At 44.1% G+C, this 19413-nt stretch overlaps 1 protein-coding gene across 37 annotated transcripts in view; it reads right to left on the reverse strand.

The window, feature by feature from the left end:
- ANK3 (ankyrin 3) overlaps positions 1-19413 on the reverse strand; it is a 407765-nt gene that overhangs the window by 204950 nt on the left and 183402 nt on the right. For 2 of the 37 annotated variants that reach the window (XM_083502262.1, XM_083502258.1), the window contains exon 1: positions 16719-17360. The exons of 30 other annotated variants lie outside the window; for them this stretch is intronic. In XM_083502262.1, coding sequence (XP_083358388.1) covers positions 16719-16832 — 114 coding nt within the window. In that variant the 5' untranslated portion in view covers positions 16833-17360. Of the gene's footprint in view, positions 1-16718; positions 17365-19413 lie in introns of those variants that run through there. 5 more of the 37 variants (XM_083502256.1, XM_083502259.1, XM_083502219.1 and 2 more) reach the window with 5 other exon arrangements.

Consider the following 19413-nt stretch of genomic DNA (forward strand, 5'->3'; position numbering starts at 1 on the left):
ACCCAAGGCAGATTGTGCATGTGGCCTTTCAAGCTGAATTTATTGTATCTGCTCAATGGTTATTCCTAATTGGACCTCCGGAATAGGGGAGATTACCAGAATCTCTCAAATCTAGCTTCAAGTAGAATGACAGGAGGCAGAGGTCATCAACCTGAATTGTAGGAAATTACTCTGAAATATTGTTCACTTCACTGTTGCCAAGTCAAATGCATTACGATTCCAAAACTGGACATCTGATTTAAAAACAAAAACAAAGAAAACCACATCCAACATTTTCACAAATGGTCTGTGTGCATCAGGGAGAGTGAAGCAACTCCTCAAAAACCATGTGGAACTATATGTCCTGTAAACACAAATAGCTCTAATCCAGGTATTTCAGTATTAAGTACTATTCTTCTTGTGGTTGTTAATCAATCAATCAATCAATCAATCAATCAATCAATCAATCACCTTCCATACAATTAAATTAATCACCTTCCATGCAATAAAAAACAGCAAAGAACAGTTGAAAAATAATTTAAAAACAAAAACAAAATAGCTCCCACCCACAGATGAAAGACTCTTGGCTTGGGAAATCCCAAAGCTTTTATTGCACACGGTCTGAGCATCAACTCGTAAGTACGGGAGACACAGTTCAACAGTTCATAAGCATAGTTCTAGGCATAAGTAAAGATGTCCCAACACCTGAGAGGCCCCTCCCACTCTGTTTTTAAAATAATGGTGGGGTGGGGTGGGGGATCAGTGAGCCATGCAGTTCTTATCCGAAAAGAGAAGGTTGTACTTGCAAGTGAGCACACTATGCGGGGAAGGGGAGAGTGTGTTGCTGGGTCTCTTCACACTGCGTAATATAGTGAGACCTTGACAACAGGACCTCAGTCTTAATCTCTGACTTTGCCTTCATCTCAGCCAACTCTGCCGGTTGCTCAGCCAATTCCCCTCCCCTGCTGGGATTTCTGGCAACAGCAGTGCAGGACCCGCCCGCCTCCCTCTGCATCACTACCTGAACTTTCTTTGCTCCCAACATTGGGGTCCTCTTTCCTCTGACAGATCCTGCCATTCCTGCCCCATTCTGAATGGCACCACGGGGCCCATGAAAACATTGCAAACAAAACCAAACCTTGTAAAACTGTTTATTGTACTATGTTGCATATCCATGATCAAAAACGAGGGTATACAAATCTAAGCGTGGAAACCTGCATCAATATTTTTTATTGCTTTATGGCAGGCATCCCCAAACTCGGCCCTCCAGCTGTTTTGGGACTACAACTCCCATCATCCCTGACCACTGGTCCTGTTAGCTAGGGATGGTGGGGGTTGTAGTCCCAAAGCAGCTGGAGGGCTGAGTTTGGGGATGCCTGGTATAGGCCCTATATAAGATTAGTTAAGGAACCAAGCCCTTGTATAATCTGATGTTTTGACCAATGGCAAGGCTCCACTTTTTGTTTTGTGTTGTTGTCTCCAGGTATTACAAAGATGGAGAGAAAGTGGAACTTTGACTGAAGTGCATGCAAGTCTCTACTCACTCCAGCGCCTTCCAAGGTCTAGCTAATATTGTATCTTAAAACCTTTACTTGTTGGCTTCTGCCATATTCCACAGGCCTTTTATTTTAGCTGAGATTGGCTAAGATTTTCACCCTTATTTGCCATTCACAAGGTACATAAGGCTCCAATGAAATTAAAGGGAACAAATGGAAAATATAACAAAACATCCCTTATTACCAAGGGGCTGGCCAGATGCTCCCCTTACAGCCAACAATTTGAGACCTTTTTGAAATCTTCCCTCGCAGTTATTATTTCTGAGGCTACCCTCTGGAATTCTGTGTTAACAAGGAGCCCAGAAGCTGCTGCATGCCCTGCAAAATTAGCACTAAGGCACACAGCACTCCTGCCTTTGACATTTCTTAAGCGATGAGGAAATGTTATAAATAATGCTGTGGAGAGGAAGGCATTCCTGCTATAAGAAATCTGAATTTTGTTTCCTGAGAAAGTTATTGTGCTTTCAAGTTCTTGTGTATGCTATTTGAATAACACATTTTCACAAGTCACAGGAATGAGCCTCTGGGTTCCTTGTGAAATTCTGCCATAGTCTTTGCTTCAAGGTCCTGCTTCTGTTTCAGGCGGAGGAAGGGGGATGCGGTGGGGGTGGACCGCCCCGGGTGTCTTCGTTGAGGGGGGGGTGACATTTGGCCCGCCGCCCGCCCGCAACTCCCAAGCCTACCCCGAGCTGTAGGGGGAAGGAGGTAGCTGCGCCACTTTGCTGGCGGCATTCCCTTCTCCCTTCGTTTTGACAGGTTGGGGGAGGCTTGGGAGTCGCGGGCGGGCAGTGCACTGAACGTTGGCCATCGGCAGCTTCCTCTACCCCATGGGCGGCTTGTTCCACCCCCAGCTGCAGGGCATTCCCCCCGCTCTGTGCACCCGAGCGGCCATCCCATGCCTGAGAGGGCACCCTCTGTGCCCTGCCCCCCTTGGGAGTGTGCCCTGGCCATCGCAGGCATATGCTCCGCCACGGCTTGCTCTCCCTTTCACTGCAGGCGACTTAGCTTTCCAGCCTATCAGTTTCATGCTTTCAACTTTTTAACTCCTGAATTCAGTGCTGCCAGGTGCTAGAGTCTGGGGGAGGGAGTTGCAACCTGCAGCAAGGCTAAGTCAAGCAGGCAGCAAACAAGTTAAAATCTGTAACTTGGGAGGCAGTCCAAAAACCAAAAGTCTAGCAGTGCAAAGGAAGATACCTGGTAAAGCCCTTGTGGGAGTCTGTTCCACTGTCAAACAGCTCTTACTGTCAGAAAGTTCTTCCTGATGTTTAGTCAGAATCTCATTTTTTGTAACGCGGGTCCTAGCCTCCGGAACAGGAAGAAAACAAGCTTGCTCCATCCTTCATGTGACAGTCCTTTACATATCTGAACATAGCTATCCTATCTCCTCCCAGTCTCCACTTTACCAGGCTACCATACCCAATTCTGTCAACCATTCCTCATAAGGCTGAAAGCGACATATTTCAGCATTCAGTAGAAAAATGTGTTCCTTCCTATGGAGGACTGTCCTATATAGATGCTTTGATTGCATTCCCACTGTCATAGGAAATCTCTTCTCTCAACTACTGTTTTATCTTTTCATCTACCCATAGCAGAACAGCAATCTTCAGTTATCATAATTTTTATTTTCACAGCTTCAAAGTCCTGGTTGTTTTTGATTAAATCATGGCAAGAAAACCTTGGACTGTAACATATTCAGCACATCCATAAATTCTCCTTGAAGAGGTTTTCTTTGCTAAATTTGAAAAAGTATACAAAGGAAAGCATTTTCTAGCTTGTCTTTTAACTTGCCTTTTTAGTATATTTATTCAGAACTAAAGGAACGACTTAACTTTCAGAGCTTTTGTTGTACGCACAGAAAAAGAGTTTGTAACGGATGAAATGGACTCTGGTATATGAAAATGTAGGCCATAATAAATAATTGCCATAATTGTTGGTCTTATGCCATAATTGCCAGTCCTTAAGGTGCCACAACCCTTCTCCCCAGCATGGTTCAACTTTCATACATTCACTATGAGCCAAGAGTTCCAGAATGCAATTGGCCTAAACATATATTGGTTTATTCACAACATGCATTCATAGGTTAGTGTAGAAACAAGAAATGTCAAACTTCAATACTTTTTGAAGAGGGCTAAGGAACCCTTCAGAGCAAATTTAGGAATTGGAATGCAGCAGGGGTAGTGGGAAGCACAAAAAAATGAATTCCCTCCCTTGATGGAAGTATTACCATGTGTTTCCCAAACTTGGGTCTCCAGCTGTTTTTGGACCTATGATTCTCATCATCCCAGTGGTCAGGGATGATGGGAATTGTAGTCCAAAAACAGCTGGAGACCTAAGTTTGGGAAACACTGTGTTAGATACAACCCAGTGATAATCACACATGTAAGCATAAGTTAACATTTATGAATAAAATATTACTGATTTTTATAAAAGAGCTTTAGAACAGCCAATGCACCATGTAGGTCAGACAACAATCAAGACTCAGTGGCCAACTTTCAACATATTGACATACTACTTTTGCAATTTGACCTTGGTAGGTGGCAGTCATAGAAAGGGGTCCATCATCACACAGTGCAGCTCTTGGGGTATGGGGGTTTTCCCCTGAGGGTTTGGAGGGGCTTTAAAAAAGAAAAGAAAACCCTTAACCTTAAATTTGTGTGGGTGGAATGAATGCAGCATATTGTTGCGAGGGCTAAACGTCTGGTTATCGAAAAGTGTTGGTGAACTGGAAGGTCAGTCACATGAAACGTTACATTGTAGCCTGGGAACCTTAACAAAATGAGTCCATACATTGAGCTGGGAGTGATTTTCAATAGATGCAACACAGTTGCAGGATGACATGGGCTGCCAAACGTCATTTGCAATGTTAGTCATGGCTGAACTTAAGAAGAAGTCAATGCAGACGCTTCAAAAAAGAGCTGACATATTGTAGAGCTAAGAGTATAAACTGTGAGCTCAAATCTCAACAGTTCAAATCCCAAGGTTCAAATCTCAGCTCAGCTATGAAATCACTAGGTGACTGTGGGCAAGTCATTGTCTTTCATGCTCCTATCTGCAGGGATGGGCTAAATGATCTCCAGCGAACATTTTAATGACAGAAATCGGATTAGAGGACAGCTTCCTGAAAAGTTTCCTGAAAGGCCCACAGAGTGTATCCATTTCTTAGGATTTTCCTCCTGTCCACAGCCGCAACTCCCTGCTTCCTTTCAACAACAGATCACCTTCTTCCAAGTGGCATAATCCCAAAGCCAATTTGGTTTGGCAATGTGATGCTACCACTGAGGCAAAGCAGAATCCGATTCAGAACAAAGGCAGTGCTTCCCGATCTGGAAGAATGCAAAGAACATAAGAAGAACTTCGCTGGATCAGGCCAAAGACACATCTAGTCCATAGTCCTGTTCTCACAGTGGCCAACCACATTCTTACGGGAAGCTCATAAGCTGAATAGGCACTAAACTCACCCTGAAGTCATTTCAGTTGACCAGTGGCAGAGGAACGGGTGTGTGGGCTGCCCTGGGTGTCATCACTGAGGGGTGTGTGTGACAAAATGACAAAAATATGAGTTTTTAAAAATTTGGGCCCACGGAACTTTTTAGTTCAGTCAACAAATGTAACGAAACGTGGCTGGCACTGGGTGCCACACCACAGGGGCTGGCACTTACCACGGGGCCTGCAGCGTGCCTGAAACACATCTCTCCTGGGAGTGACGTGGTGGCTTTGGCACCTGCAGGCATCACACTGCCTGAAATGGCAGTATGGGACTTGAGTCTGCCCTCCACCTCTCTCTCAACCGCCCTACAGCTGAGGGGGAGACGGTGGAGAGGCTCCACGCAGCACGCCCTGCCCCCAGCTGCAGGATGCGCGCGCCACACCCGGCACCTGAGCAGCTAGCTACGCCGCTGCATTCGCCCTCACGTGATTCTGTCACGTAACCAAACTCGATTGGCCATGTGATTTTGTCACTGTGACTAGGATGAAGAGAAGCTCTTCATCAATAACGTTACTGCATCTGTGATTGCTCAGAATTGCAAAAAAGGCTCTCAAAGAAATAAACAACTATCTGACACTTAGAAGACATCTGAAGGCAGCCCTGTTTATGGGAAGTTTTTAATGACTGATGTTTTAATGTATTTTTAATCTTTTGTTGGAAGCTGCCCAGAGTGGCTGGGGAAACCCAGCCAGATGGGCGGGGTAGAAATAATAATAATAATAACAATAACAAAACAATAACAATAACAATAACAATAACAATAACAATAACAATAATAATAATAATAATAATAATAATAATAATAAATGAATCATCATCATCATCATCTCAGTGGAGCAATGCTGCTGCCACTCAAATGCCAGGTGGTGTGGGTGGAGTCACAAACACCTTGCTTGGATGTGTGTTAGGGGATGGCCTGCCTTCCTCTCCAGTGCCACTCAGCTACACCATCTAGCCCACCATGGAGTGCTGTTGCAAAGTTCATTTAGATAAAGAATGCTAAGAAAGTTGGGTATTTAGAAGGAAAAAAAATCAGAGTATAAATATTAACTGTCATTAGCATCTCAGAAATAATGAATGATAGTAGCGGATGGGTGAGAGATTGCCTACTCTCGATGGGGTTACACTTCCTCTGAAGAAGCAGGTATGTAGCTTGGGGTGCTCCTGCATCCATTGTTGTCACTGGAGGCTCAATTGGCCTACCACTGGTAGCATTCCATCCGCTCAGCTGGTGGCCCAGCTGCTCCCTTGTCTGGTCAGGGATTGCCTAAATTCTGCCATCCATGCTCTGGTGACCTCTAGGTTAGATAACTGTGACATGTTATATGTGGGCTGCCCCTGAAAATGGTTTAGAAACTTAAGCCGGAGTAAAACTCTTGCTCACCAGGGCAAGGCAGTTTGAGCATATAACACCAATTCTGACCCGACTGCACAGGTTGCCAATTAGTTTCTGGGCCCAATTCAAAGTGCCGGAACAGCTCAGGACTGCAATACCACTGGTTTTCCCCATATGAACCAACCCAGACCCTGTAATCATTATTTGAGGCTCTATTTTAACAAAGGAAGCTATTGGCTTAGTTCTGAAAATGCTTGCTGGGGTGTGGGGGGAGGGAGGGGGATATAAATCGAATTAATTAATTAATTAATTAATTAATTAATTAATTAATATTTAACATGTGGGTCTGCATTATTACCACTTTGAAAACAAATGACTATTTGAAGAAATATGCCAAGGGTTGCGAACAAGACGGTGGTAAAAATTTTTTGGAAGGAAATGAAATAAAGGATAATAACATGAATATATCCTTTCCTCCCAAACTCGCCACCCCCAATCTATTTCTGAACAGACACAAATATCTTAACATGCAGCATATGAGTAATTCTCCTATGCAACTGAGTTTAGGAAGCAGAGATCAGATACCAAAGATCTGCCTTGAACCATAAGGAAATGAGAGCAGTTTCTAATTAATGTGGTAGACAGCCCTGGCTTTGCCATCTTCCAATTTTGGCAGAAAGATGTCATCTGCTTTGTCTTTCTTCCCAAAGGTGCCAAGGAAGCAAAGTGCTAATTCAGTCACATCTTGCTTGTAAGAGCAGCAAAATGGCCTGCTCTTCACATCCTCCTCCAAAACAATTACCTACTCCACATTTATATGACCACTGTGGTTGCCTTTGGGTCACCCCCAAGTTATAATTGCACCAATACAATGTAGTGGGTGTTACTAGACTAGGCATGTTTGGGCTCAAGTCCTCACTCAGCCATAATGCCCAGAGGGCCAGTTGCTTTCTGTCTGCCTAGTTGACCTCACAGGTTTGTGGTGAGGTAAAATGGGATTATTCCATATACAGGACCCAGACCTCCCTGGAAGAGAGGAGGGATATACCGTAAATGTCACATATTCAAACGTTTGCACACCGCTGTACTTTTGAGTGCCTTTTACTGTTGCCTCAACTGAGCAGAACTTTGTCCAAACCCTCCAGCATGTTGGAGGACTACATAGTCGAGCTGGGAAAGAATAAATCAATAAACTCATGGCTTGTATCCAGTATTGTCCCTTCTGCTCCCAGTGGACTCTTTGACCCAGAAGAAGTTTCCATGAATGGGAGGAGGAAGAGGGCAATGTGGCTGGTTCTCCATTCCTTCTGCAGCACTTCCATCTGCTCCAGAGAATTAGGGGATCCTCTGGAACTGCATAAAAGGTGGCATGGAGGATTGCAACCCAAATGCCTGTGATGCCAAGTAAGATGGGGCAGGAATGCGTGCTGACTTCCTCAATAAAACTGCTGGAATTTCCCAAACCAAGAGTCCAAGTCTTTTGTCTGAGGATGGAAGCCAGGACAAGAAAGGGGGATTGCTTTTTTATGAAAAATGCCTCCATCCTACTTTCATTCAGTTGGACCAATGGGTCTTCAGTGAATGGAAGGGCAGGATATAGCTCCATCTCTTTGCCATAGAAGGAGGCATAGGGGAGATAATTATTTTTAGATATCAAAAATGGTGTATGTCTCACATGAAAGAAAAGGAGCCCTCAGGAACCAAGAAAGGACTTGTCCACAGAACCCCAGTGAATGTAACACAGAGAAAAGAACAAAACAATCGTTGTGTCAGAAGATATATCATGGAAAAGAAGTACAGAAAATTGGCCACACAATTTAGTAAGTGAGAGATAATTGAAAATGTGAGTAAGTGCTGTTTCAGCGGAATGACAAAAAAACCCCACCCACATTGAAAATGGGCTATGAAGAGCAAAATAAAATTGACATATCAAGTAAGAAGTACTTGCATTCAGATTGAAAGGTACAAGAGAATTAGGGCAATAATTACAGAAGGAAAGAAGATCAAGAAATAATGAGAGAAACAAAGGTGACTTTCAGGGGGTGTGGTTTTTTTTTAAGTACTGGAAGAAAGTTGGAAATTACCATATGCGACATTAAAGGAAGAATTGTAGCAAAATATATACTCCATTGTTTTTTAAATGAAACAAAATAATGATCTAGCACTATCTGTGCTGCAAGACCTGGCCTTGCTAGACTGGGAACTGTCCGTAGCTAATAACAGTACAATATTCAAAATAGACCAAAGAGTATCTATTTAAAAGGCCCTGCTAAAAACAACAGCCCCAGCCAAGGAATCCCTCACTTACATCTTCAAATGGCCAAACGTTATTGCTCATATTATTTCCGTAAAAAATATCAAAACCATGAGTACTTCATAGTAAAGCATCAAGTCTGTAAATTTTATACCAGTTTTTCTATTTAACAACCACCTGATCAAGTTAGAACTTGATGCTTCTAACGGCATAAACATAAGTGAATGGGGATGAGAGTCCAGCCAAAGAATGTTGGCCAGTCACCAAGAGTATCGAACACTAGCTTTTTTAATAGTACAAAATTACCAAGGCATCAAATTCTGAAAACAAGTAATGCTCTTCTAGGCTGCATCAACAGAGAAGCACAGTGTCCAGATCAAAGGATGTCATAATCCCGCTCTATTCTGCCTTGGTCAGACCCCACCTGGAGTCCTGTGTCCAGTTCTGGGTACCACAATTTAAGAATACCTTGACAAGCTGGAACATATGCAGAGGAGGGCAACCAAGATGATCAAGAGTCTGGAAACAAAGCCTTATGAGGAATGGCTGAGGGAGTTGAATATGTTTCGCCTGAATAAGAGGAGGCTGATAGGGTAGCCATCTTCAAATATCTAAAGGGATGTCACAGGGGAAGATGGAGCATGCTTGTTTTCTCCTGCTCCAGAGGGTAGGATCCAAACCAATGGCTTCAAATTACAAGGAAGGAGATTCCAACTAAACATCTGGAGTTTGGGAGGGAGTGGAATGGGCTCCCTCAGAAGGTAGTGGATGCTCTTTCATTGTAGGTTTTTAAGCAGAGATTGGATGGCCATCTCTCAAAGATACTTTAGCTGAGCTTACTGCATTGCAGGGGGTTGGACTAGATGATACTTGAGGTGCCTTCCAACTCTACTATTCTGTGATTCTGTGTCTTTGGACTACAGTACTTCAAATTTTGAGGGGAACACTACAGGCGTGATATAGCAGCGTGGGAACTAGCTAATTCTGTAGTGTGGGAAACAGCTCGCAGAAAGCTGAGTAAGTAAGCCACCCAGAGTGGCTGAGGAAACTCAGCCAGATGGGCGGGGTATAAATTATAAATTACTACTACTACTACTACTATGTATGAAATAAATGGGGGGAAATTCGTAACTAATGGAACAGCTTGTGTTCTTGGTTGAAAAACATGAAGCAAAGACTTTGTTTAGGAGTGCGGAGCTGTAATTTAAACTTCTGAGGGCTTTATGCCCGTATTACATGTAGAGAAATTTTTCATAATATAGTTGTTAGAGATATGGATCTTGGTGGTAAACCCGGGACTGGTCTGTACCACTTCTAGCACAGAGAAAGCCTGCAGCACAAAGAAAACTGTTATGGAAAGGGACTGTAAAGGTAAAGGGACCCCTGACCATTAGGTCCAGTTGTGAATGACTCTGGGGTTGCGGTGCTCATCTCGCTCTATTTGCCAGCATGACTAAGCCGCTTCTGGCAAACCAGAGCAGCGCACGGAAGCACCGTTTACCTTCCCGCCGGAGTGGTTCCTATTTATCTACTTGCACTTTGACATGCTTTCAAACTGCTAGGTTGGCAGGAGCAGGGACTGAGCAACGGGAGCTCACCCCGTCACGGGGATTCGAACCGCTGACCTTCTGATCGGCAAGCCCTAGGCTCTGTGGTTTAGAGACCACACCACCACCAAGATATGGATCTTGGTGGTAAACCCGGGACTGGTCTGTACCACTTCTAGCAAACAGAAAGCCTGCAGCACACAGAAAACTGTTATGGAAAGGGACTGTAGCCTAGCCTTTTCCCTGACCTCTAATTTTTCTATATGGAAGTATTTTAAATATATATATGTTCAGTCTTTGATATAGGTCACATATGACCCTTTAGTGCAGCAGAAGTGGGGCAATAGCTTTTAAGGAGATTATAAAATGGTTACATTAAAAAAAAAACAAAGAACCTGAGCAAGAAGACAACTTTTTGTCTTTGGAATTTTGGCTTCCAAGCAGTCGGCAGAAAAATAATGTCTCAAAATCACACATAGCTGTCTGCAAGCAAGACTTATTCTTATTCATTGAATTTATATACTGTCCTGTACCCAGAGCTCTCAGGGCAGTTCACATACATTTTTAACCAAAAAATTATAGTCAACCAGCATAAAAAGCCCTTCTATCTTTAATAGAATCTTTTGCACTGAAATTAACAAATCTATTCTACATGTTAGGCACATGGGAAATTAAACCTAGTTTCCTTAGCCTTGTGCATAAACTAGTGCAAGACAGAAAAAAGGCATACAAATAATACTTCATTTAACAAAAATGTTCAAGGATAACATCTTACCCTTTTTTAATATTTGAACTCTTCACACTGCTCATGACACTGAGAGCAGGATGTGCCCCTAAATATTGGTTATACAGTATTCTGGGATGGGAAGGGAGGAGAGTTTCTTCAGCTACCCCTGAGCTGCCAGCATATTTTAATTATTACCCGCTATCACCATCACCACTTCCATAGAGTTGTTATAACATTTTGCAGCTCTTCGCTTACTGTTCCTTAAAACCCTGTGAGATACAGGTGAGGCTGCAGCAAAGTGGCCACGTTGTGCTAATGTCTGGTTTTAGTGTGATGTGAACAAGAAGCACATCACATAAGGAGCCGTTATGAATCTCAGGTCTGTGTGCTTCTCCTTCCCCTCTGGCCAGGAGGATGGAGCTGGGGGAGCATACCCAGTCCAGCTCATGCACATCTGGCTAAGCTATCATTTAGTGCAGCATTTCCCAACCTTGGGCCTCCAGCTGTTTTTGGACTACAACTCCCATAATCCTCAACTAGCAAGACCAGTGGTCAGGGATGATGGGAATTGTAGTTCGAAAACAGCTGGAGGCCCAAGGTTGGGAAACACTGATAGTGTGACACGCAACATGGCCAATGACTTGACCAGTTTGAATTGGTGTCGCCCCACCTCACCTTCCACAACAGATGCCCAACCTGCACATTAGACTCTCCGCTTGTTCAGGCACACATGCTATATTAAACTTGCGCTTAGATTTGGCATTCTCCGGAGGCGCAAATATGAAATATTATTTCAGTTGGTTAGAGCATGGTGCTCCTAACGCCACGGTTGCAAGTTACATCCTTGTATGGGGCAATTGCATCTTCCTGCATTTCGGGGGGGGGTTGTACCAAATGATCTTCAGGGTCCTTTCCAACTCTACCATTCTATGACTCTATGGTTTTAATCTCTTTCTAGCACAGGTGGACCTTTGATTAGGCAGTATACGGCAGCTACCTAAGGCAGCCTAAATTTTGAGCACCAATGAAGTGTAGCAGAATTAGAGACAAGACAGCGCTGATCCCTGGGGCACAACCAACCAGGAAGTTCTCTGATATGGCAGGACCACTGAAATGAATGGGAGATGTTTCCATTCATTTCACAGAGACTTGGATAATATAGTTTCCTAGAGGAATGTACCCTAGGACAACTAGCAGACAAGAAAAAAATCACTTGGCTTTTCTGTTTTGGATACCCAAGTCTCTTGAACTGGCCCACAATGCCTTGAAATGCAGCCAAAAGACAAGCCCACATGGATCTTATTACTTTAATCCGATGCCAAATAATCTTTTATTCCAGCCCCCAATTTCCTCCTACCAGTCACCCACACAAGGGCTGGCACCACCCCCAAGCCTCCTCCTCTTCCTCTCCCCCACTGCTCCTGCCACCCCTCCCTCTCTCCTCAGTCATCTCCGCCCAATAAATGCTGCTAGCACTGCCATCCCCACCTCTCCTCCTGGCCCATCATCCTCTGCTTTTGGTTTGTCACGTTACTAGTGGCAATAGTTTCCCCTCCAGCCTGCCTCATTCTGGATGAGACAGCTGAGAGAGCGCCTTGGATGGACCCCCTTGGCCTTTCCCCAGTGAGTCAGGGAGGAGGAGTAGAGCTCTGAAGGAGCCTCGCCAGGTGGGTTGGTGGTGTTGGTGGCAGCAGAGCCTGTGGGTCGTGAGGTGAGCAACAAGGGGGACCAGGGCTACCAATTTGTCACAGCCACCTCACAGGTATTGGCTTTCCCCATGAATGTGCTGGCCTTGTCCCCACCTGTCAGGGAACTGACATCGGAGCTAGAGGCGGAGGGAAGGCTCTCAAATGATGCTGGAGAAGGGCCCAGCAGGGAGAGAGGCAGCTCCGCAGATGGGGAAGCAAATCAGCGCAACACCAGGGATATAGAGGGGCTGATGGGGGAATCGGTGAAAGGGCTCCAGGACTCTTTACCGGACACCAGCAGGGAGAGCACGGGTCCTCCGCTACCCACGCCCACTCTGCGCAGAAGACTTCCGCGCAGAGAGAGTAGGAGGAGACTGGGTGTCAAACAACTTTTATGTTGGAAAAGATTTAAGAAACGCCCACTGACGGATTCTGCTAGCGACTGAGGCTGCCACGAAGTGAAGGGCTGCCCAGACTGAAAGGTTTAGCAAGGCCACAAAGCCTGGAGAGGTGGCAACTTATGCACGAGCAACCCATACACATTACACCACCCTTCCATACATACATACTGTTCAGTCAACTCACATCCCTAGAGAGTTGCTGTCTCAGTTATGCTTGTACACAGAGATGGGTTGAGTATAGGAAAGCGGGGAGGTTAAAATGCATTCAAAAAGGCTGGGCACGTTCCAGCCCCATTTCAACAGGGTCTTACTCAAATCAGGGTTCCTTCCTGCCCATCACCCCCTTTCTCCCTTGCCTTATCACATGCCAGACTTCCATTTAAATGATGGCACTTGTTGTTTACAAAGAAAGGGAAGATTTGCAAGCTCCCTCTCCCCCGACCAGTTACATGCCCTGTAGGTTATTTTCTGCTGTGGATTATGAGGATTGTGGTCATCTGAGAAGCCACCTCACAGTGTCTCTCCTGCCATCTTTGTAACTCGTCTTTGGGTTACAAAGTGGTGAGAGGGAACTGTTAACATTGTCTTCCTTATTGATACTTCACAGTTCCACACTCACCCAAATCCATACCTCTGGTTAAACTCTGGTTACTAAAATGGATTAGAATGCTCTCCCCTTCACCCGTTGGCATATATAAATCTTAATGATAACATGGCACTTGCTTCGCCCTTGTGAGACCTAGCTGCACCCAGGCTCCACCCACTAATCTACAAGGCCTTGCGCCTTGGGCTCCTCCCCCTGGGTGTATGCAGCAGTATCCCTATTCTCATCTGTCAAATGTTGCAGAAGATGACAGTTTGTGTGGTCCATTCAGAGACAGGCAATGGAGACGGGGTATTACATTACACAGGCCTGATTCACTGACTCTTTTGTACACCTGAACTGGGGAGGTGGGAATAAGCAACACTCTTTCCTAAAGCACTTAACTGAAGTCTCACTGGTTTCAACTTTACTAGATTATCTGAAAAGAGTTAGGTGGTCTGGTGGCATTTTCAGAGCCAACCTGGGGGGGGGGGGACTGTATTCGAAGAAGAAGAAGAAGAAGAAGAAGAAGAAGAAGAAGAAGAAGAAGAAGAAGAAGAAGAAGAAGAAAGACTTAAAATACAAAGAGGGTGAAACTGCTTCCTAAGACTGCAGTCCTAATATTAGATGGGAATCATGTCTGTCTGGTGCTTTTATTAACAGGCTGTGTTCAGTTCTGCAAACTGAAACCATCACATGGCTAAATCTCTGCTGCCTCAATTGCCCAGGGATTCTAACCATCACCAGTGTTTTAATATGACTGGAAGCCTCCCAGAGGGTTTTTTCTAATACGGTTCAGGTAAAGGGTTAGCCTTTGAGCATCAGCATTGCTGGTGGGTCTTATCTGCAGTGACTCACAATTCACAGAGAAAAAAGGGGGGTTGCTAATTAAAAAGAAACTAAACCACCACCTTAATGAACAGAGAGATCAGACATGGATTCCGTGCTGCACAAAGGAAGGTCAGAATGGTTGTTGCTACACTCAGTATGCACCCTGGTTGGATCTGCAACTGCACCAAAGTTAACCCCCATGTTCTTTCCTTCTCTCTCTCTCTCTCTCTCTCTCTCTCTCTCTCTCTCTCTCTCATTCACTTCTTAAATAAATTCAGCATGTCTGTAGCATACACCAAGAGAAAATAAATATTGCCCAAAGGGCAGGTTCACTACTCTGAAACCTTTCTCCCATAACACAGTCCTGAAAGAAAATCCATGGCATTTATGATGACTGCAATTTTTTTTAAAAAAAAAAATTGGCCATGTCCCACCCTGGTTGCTAGGAGATGTCCCTTCTAAGACATCATGCTGTATAAACAATAAAGCATTTCTGTCGACATAGCAATTGTCTAAACCACTGAATCAAGAGGCACTTATTGGCATGGTCACCCCCTGCCTCCTCCACTTCTATATTCTGCTCATATGACAACATGAATAATCACAAAGGCACCACACACTTGCTATTGTTAAACCCAAGCCTACTTGAAAGAAAATACCCAGCTCCCTTGTAAGAAAGTTAATGGGAGGCTATGAATTTCAGCTCTGACTCCAAAAACGCACACACGCACACACAGAGAGAAAGACGTATGTTGAGGGGTGACCCTTTCTGAAGACTGCGTTCCTGTGAGTGTTTGGGGCGGGACGGAAAGAGACCCTGGTTTCATTTGTAAAGCATAAAATAAAGTTTGGGGGTGGGGATCATGAACATCTATATCATCCTTGCTTTTCAAGTGGAAAAGCCAGGAAACCAACCCTTAGGGCTGCATTTTGTTCCCCTAGTTTCATCTATGCAGAAAAGGAGACAAGAGCAGTAATTTAACAGAAAGCCTGCTCATGCCCCTTTAAATGGGAGAAATACCCATAAACCTACATGCTGCAGTACACACTCTGCTGCAGCCATCTATATACAGCCTTCTAACGGTCTTACTGTATCAGAAAGCTCCTTAGTGCCTTTTCTCTCTCTCTCATTACACTCAGCACTGCTTTTTGCAGTGAAAAGAGAAGGGGGTGGGGAGGAAGAAAGCTGAGGAAATGAGAAGCTGCCACCCAAGTCACAGAGGCGCATATGCACAGAAGGAATTTACAATGTGTCCTTTAAGGAAACACATGCATCAGTGCTCAGAGCCCATTAGATTATGCGTCCCTTAGGGAATATCACAAAGGGACATGAAAATGCAACATAACCTCATTCCTGTGTTCAGACTATAGGCATCTGAGCTGCTTCTGTTTCCTTTTCCTTAAAGAATATTCACAGCTATTAAGCACCAAGAAACCATCACAGGGCCCTTTTCTGGTGCATAAGGTGTCCTCTTAAAGGGCAAGCCCACACAGCATCTTCCTTTAGGGTTCTGCTCTTATTTTCCACTATTGTGTTTCAAGGCTTACGTTGGGGGAAGCCAGCTGGCTTCAGTCAAAATTCAGCAAGGGCTAGTACACACTAGATTGGCATGCCCAGGACTCAGTTTACCCCAAGTACCTCTGCATCCAGGGTAATTACAACACAACTGGGGGAGGGGATGTTGGAACAGGGCTCAGTAATCTCACACCAATATTTCAACCTAACAAAAGAAAGTTTATAACAACAGTTGATTTGGGTGTTATTTCCCCATAAAATAGGCTGTCAAGATAAAAAACACATACCGCAGCAGCACATTCAGTGACTTCTGTTGAAATTAATAGATTATTTCAAAGGCAAACATGTGAGAGAGTCCCAGCAGAATTTCTGCACAGATTTCTTACCAACAGACCACAAACCAACTATTTATCCTCACGTGAGAACTACGCAGATGCTAATTGTTTAACCTGCAAAACTGCCATTTCTTAAACTGACTTCCATTGCACAGAAATAAAACGAGCTCACATCTCAAGACAATGTGATAATCTGCCGGGGGGTGGGGTGGGGTGGAGAGAATGCCCACCACCTGCGCTGGTCACTGCAACAAATCTAGAATCTCTGACTTTAAAAAAAGAAACATTTGCCTTTCAAAGCGACCCCCACCCGCCCCCCACCACAAGTTTTGGCTTGCAATGACATTTCACAGCCTTAACAATTATCCACAGTCACCAAGTTACAAGCGTACCACATCTCTGTTCTCACTGCAGTGTGAGATGTCAAAGTAAAACAAAGGAATCCATGTAAAGAAATTGCTGCTACAAATAAAGGTACCTTTTTCTTCCGATCCTTGGATCTTTTCCTATGTTTCCTCTTTTTCTCATTTTCTTCTTCGGCGTTAAGTTCTAAATCTCTGTTTTTCTTGAGCTGTGATGCTGCGTGAGCCATAATGCATTAAGAACACCCTTTGCAACAATCCTTCCTGGTATGTAAGGTGATATCCTCAGGCACCTTTAACCAGCTCTCATCACAAGCAGTGCCTGGAAGAAAAGCTGTGGCTGGAGCCAGGAAGACATTCGCAATTCAAAGGTCTTGACGAAGCTGGCAGATGCTACACAAATTCATGCTTGCAACATCTCTTCCAGTACCTTTCTGTACCTGAAGCTCGGCAAAACAGTGCAGCCATCCTAATGCATTTAACGTAACGAGAAAGACAGCTGGGACAGAGAAAGCTGTATTATGGCTGCATCCCCCACCACCAGCTGGAAGTGTCTAAGTGATTCCACTGAAGGGGGTATGCTGGAAATGATGGCTTCCTCTTACAAACACTCCAAAGCAACAACTCCTGTCGGATCAGTGTTTTTCTTCAAAAATCCTCACATGCATTTTAGAAATCCACCGCTCAAAAACAACGGTTAGGATTTATACTCCCTCACTTAATTCTGCATGGTGAGCCACTTAACCCACAATGAAATGGAGCAGCTCCCACTTTAGATTAACTGCTGATGGTGACAAAAATAAAAAAATAAAAAATATATTTCTCCTCCTCCCCCCTTCATTTTACCATGGAGACCCTGACTGCATTATGTAGAAAACAATGCATGCATTGCTATATCTTAACAGCGTGCCCTTTATGCTGAATGTTCGATCTTGCTGCAAGGATTACAGAAAGCACTGTTGTCTTATTCTTCCTTTCTTTTCTAAACACATGCTTATTACAACACATCTTGGGAGGGGGGAGGGGGGAGATGTGATCATGCGAGCGCACGAAACAGGCCTCTAATTCATAGGAAATTTCCTGGCAATTTTCTTTTGCATGATCGAAAGGGGGGAAACAGAACCCACCCCCCTGCACAGCCAGGAATCTGTGTAACAAACCCTATTTCCTTGCACTGAGCAATGTAGACGTAGGCTTTTATGAAAGGACCTGCTTCGATCACCTTGCTATTTTTGCCACCTGAGTCCTCAGTGACTGCAGCTTTTGAATATTCATTAGGGGAGGTAAAATAGGATCAGTATAAAAAGACCTGCAGGGGGCATTTTCCACTAGAATGGGCTCAAAGGAGATCAAGACAATTTGTACCACATGTCTTTCTGTATCTGTTGGCATCTAAAATTATGCATATATCAAATATATATATATAGAGGGAGACCATACTGTGTATGTATCAACACAATGTATTTATATGTGTGTGTGTGTGTGTGTGTGTTTCTGTGAGTGAGCATTTGTGTTTGCTCACATACACAGACACTAGCATTATTGTTTACAATAGCAGTGCTATAGAGAAACCAGACAAGGAAGGAACCAACTTGACAAATAGAAATAGAAGTAGCAGCCTTTTTAAGGGGCACTGTGATCGCATCTCCTTGCTCTAAATACAGTTCTGGAATCCCGGGGTCTGTGACAAAGGACTCAAGCAGAGATTTCCCTTGGGGTTACTAGAGGAATTATGTGTGTGTTGCCCCACCCCCCAAGCCTCACAGAGGCAGAAGCTACACTCCTCCTTGACCTTCTTCCCAGATTATTATTTCTCTCTACACATCTTGATTGGCAGAGGAAGTAGAGTGCTGACCCACTTCTTTATCCTTCCCTAACCAGCGCAATGCAGGCAAGCCATATGCCTTTCTCTGTCTGGTGTTGACTGGTGGTGCTGAAGGCCAATGGTGCCCATCCTTGGTTTTTCATAGGTTTTTGGCTTCTCTGGGGTCCTCCCTATCGCTTTCACAGAACCTTACAAGTGCACCACAGGTCTGTATGGTCTCACAGGGTTCTCACACTCTTCCTTTCTCCTTAGGGCTTGTTAGGGTAGCCAGCGTTTGATTTTAAACATATCTGTGTCTGTCCCCTGCTCCACTCTGCTCCAAGATGGGTCCCAAAGACAGACCAAGGGCTGGGAGAGCCAGGATAAAATATGGCACTGCATGGGAGGAGACAGAATTGGAACCAAGTGTAGCGTGTTGAACAGAGCTTGGCAGAATTTGATCTTTACTGGCTTTCCAGATCTAAGACCTAACAGCAAGGATCACTGAACATTGCAAGCAGTAAATATTAAGCTATATATAAACTACATAATTATGTAGAATAACATAATAAACTACCATGTGATACCTTTGTAACAAAGGTAAGGTAAATGACCTCTGGACGGTTAAGTCCAGTCAAAGGCAACTTTGAGGTGCAGTGCTTATCTCGCTATCAGGCCGAGGGAGCCGGTGATTTTTTTTCTGTCAAGTTTAATGATTCATGAGAGGGAGATGGAAATCTGGCTCGGGAAATTCCCTCTATTTGTTAAATAAAAGAAAGGTGCTTCACATACAGTATTCTAATCACGCACAGTATCGTGTTATAACATAGCATATCCAGTGAGATAATATTTTATTTCTAAGATATAACTCTCATAAAGTTTTATAAATGTAATATAAATGGATCCTGATAAAGCAATAGCATTTCGCCCAAATAATAATAATAATAATAATAATAAATTTTATTTATATCCCGCCCTCCCCAGCCGAAGCCGGGCTCAGGGCGGCT

This window comes from Podarcis liolepis (assembly GCF_965112155.1).
Source record: "Podarcis liolepis genome assembly, chromosome: 5".
NCBI classification, from domain to species: Eukaryota; Metazoa; Chordata; class Lepidosauria; order Squamata; family Lacertidae; genus Podarcis; species Podarcis liolepis.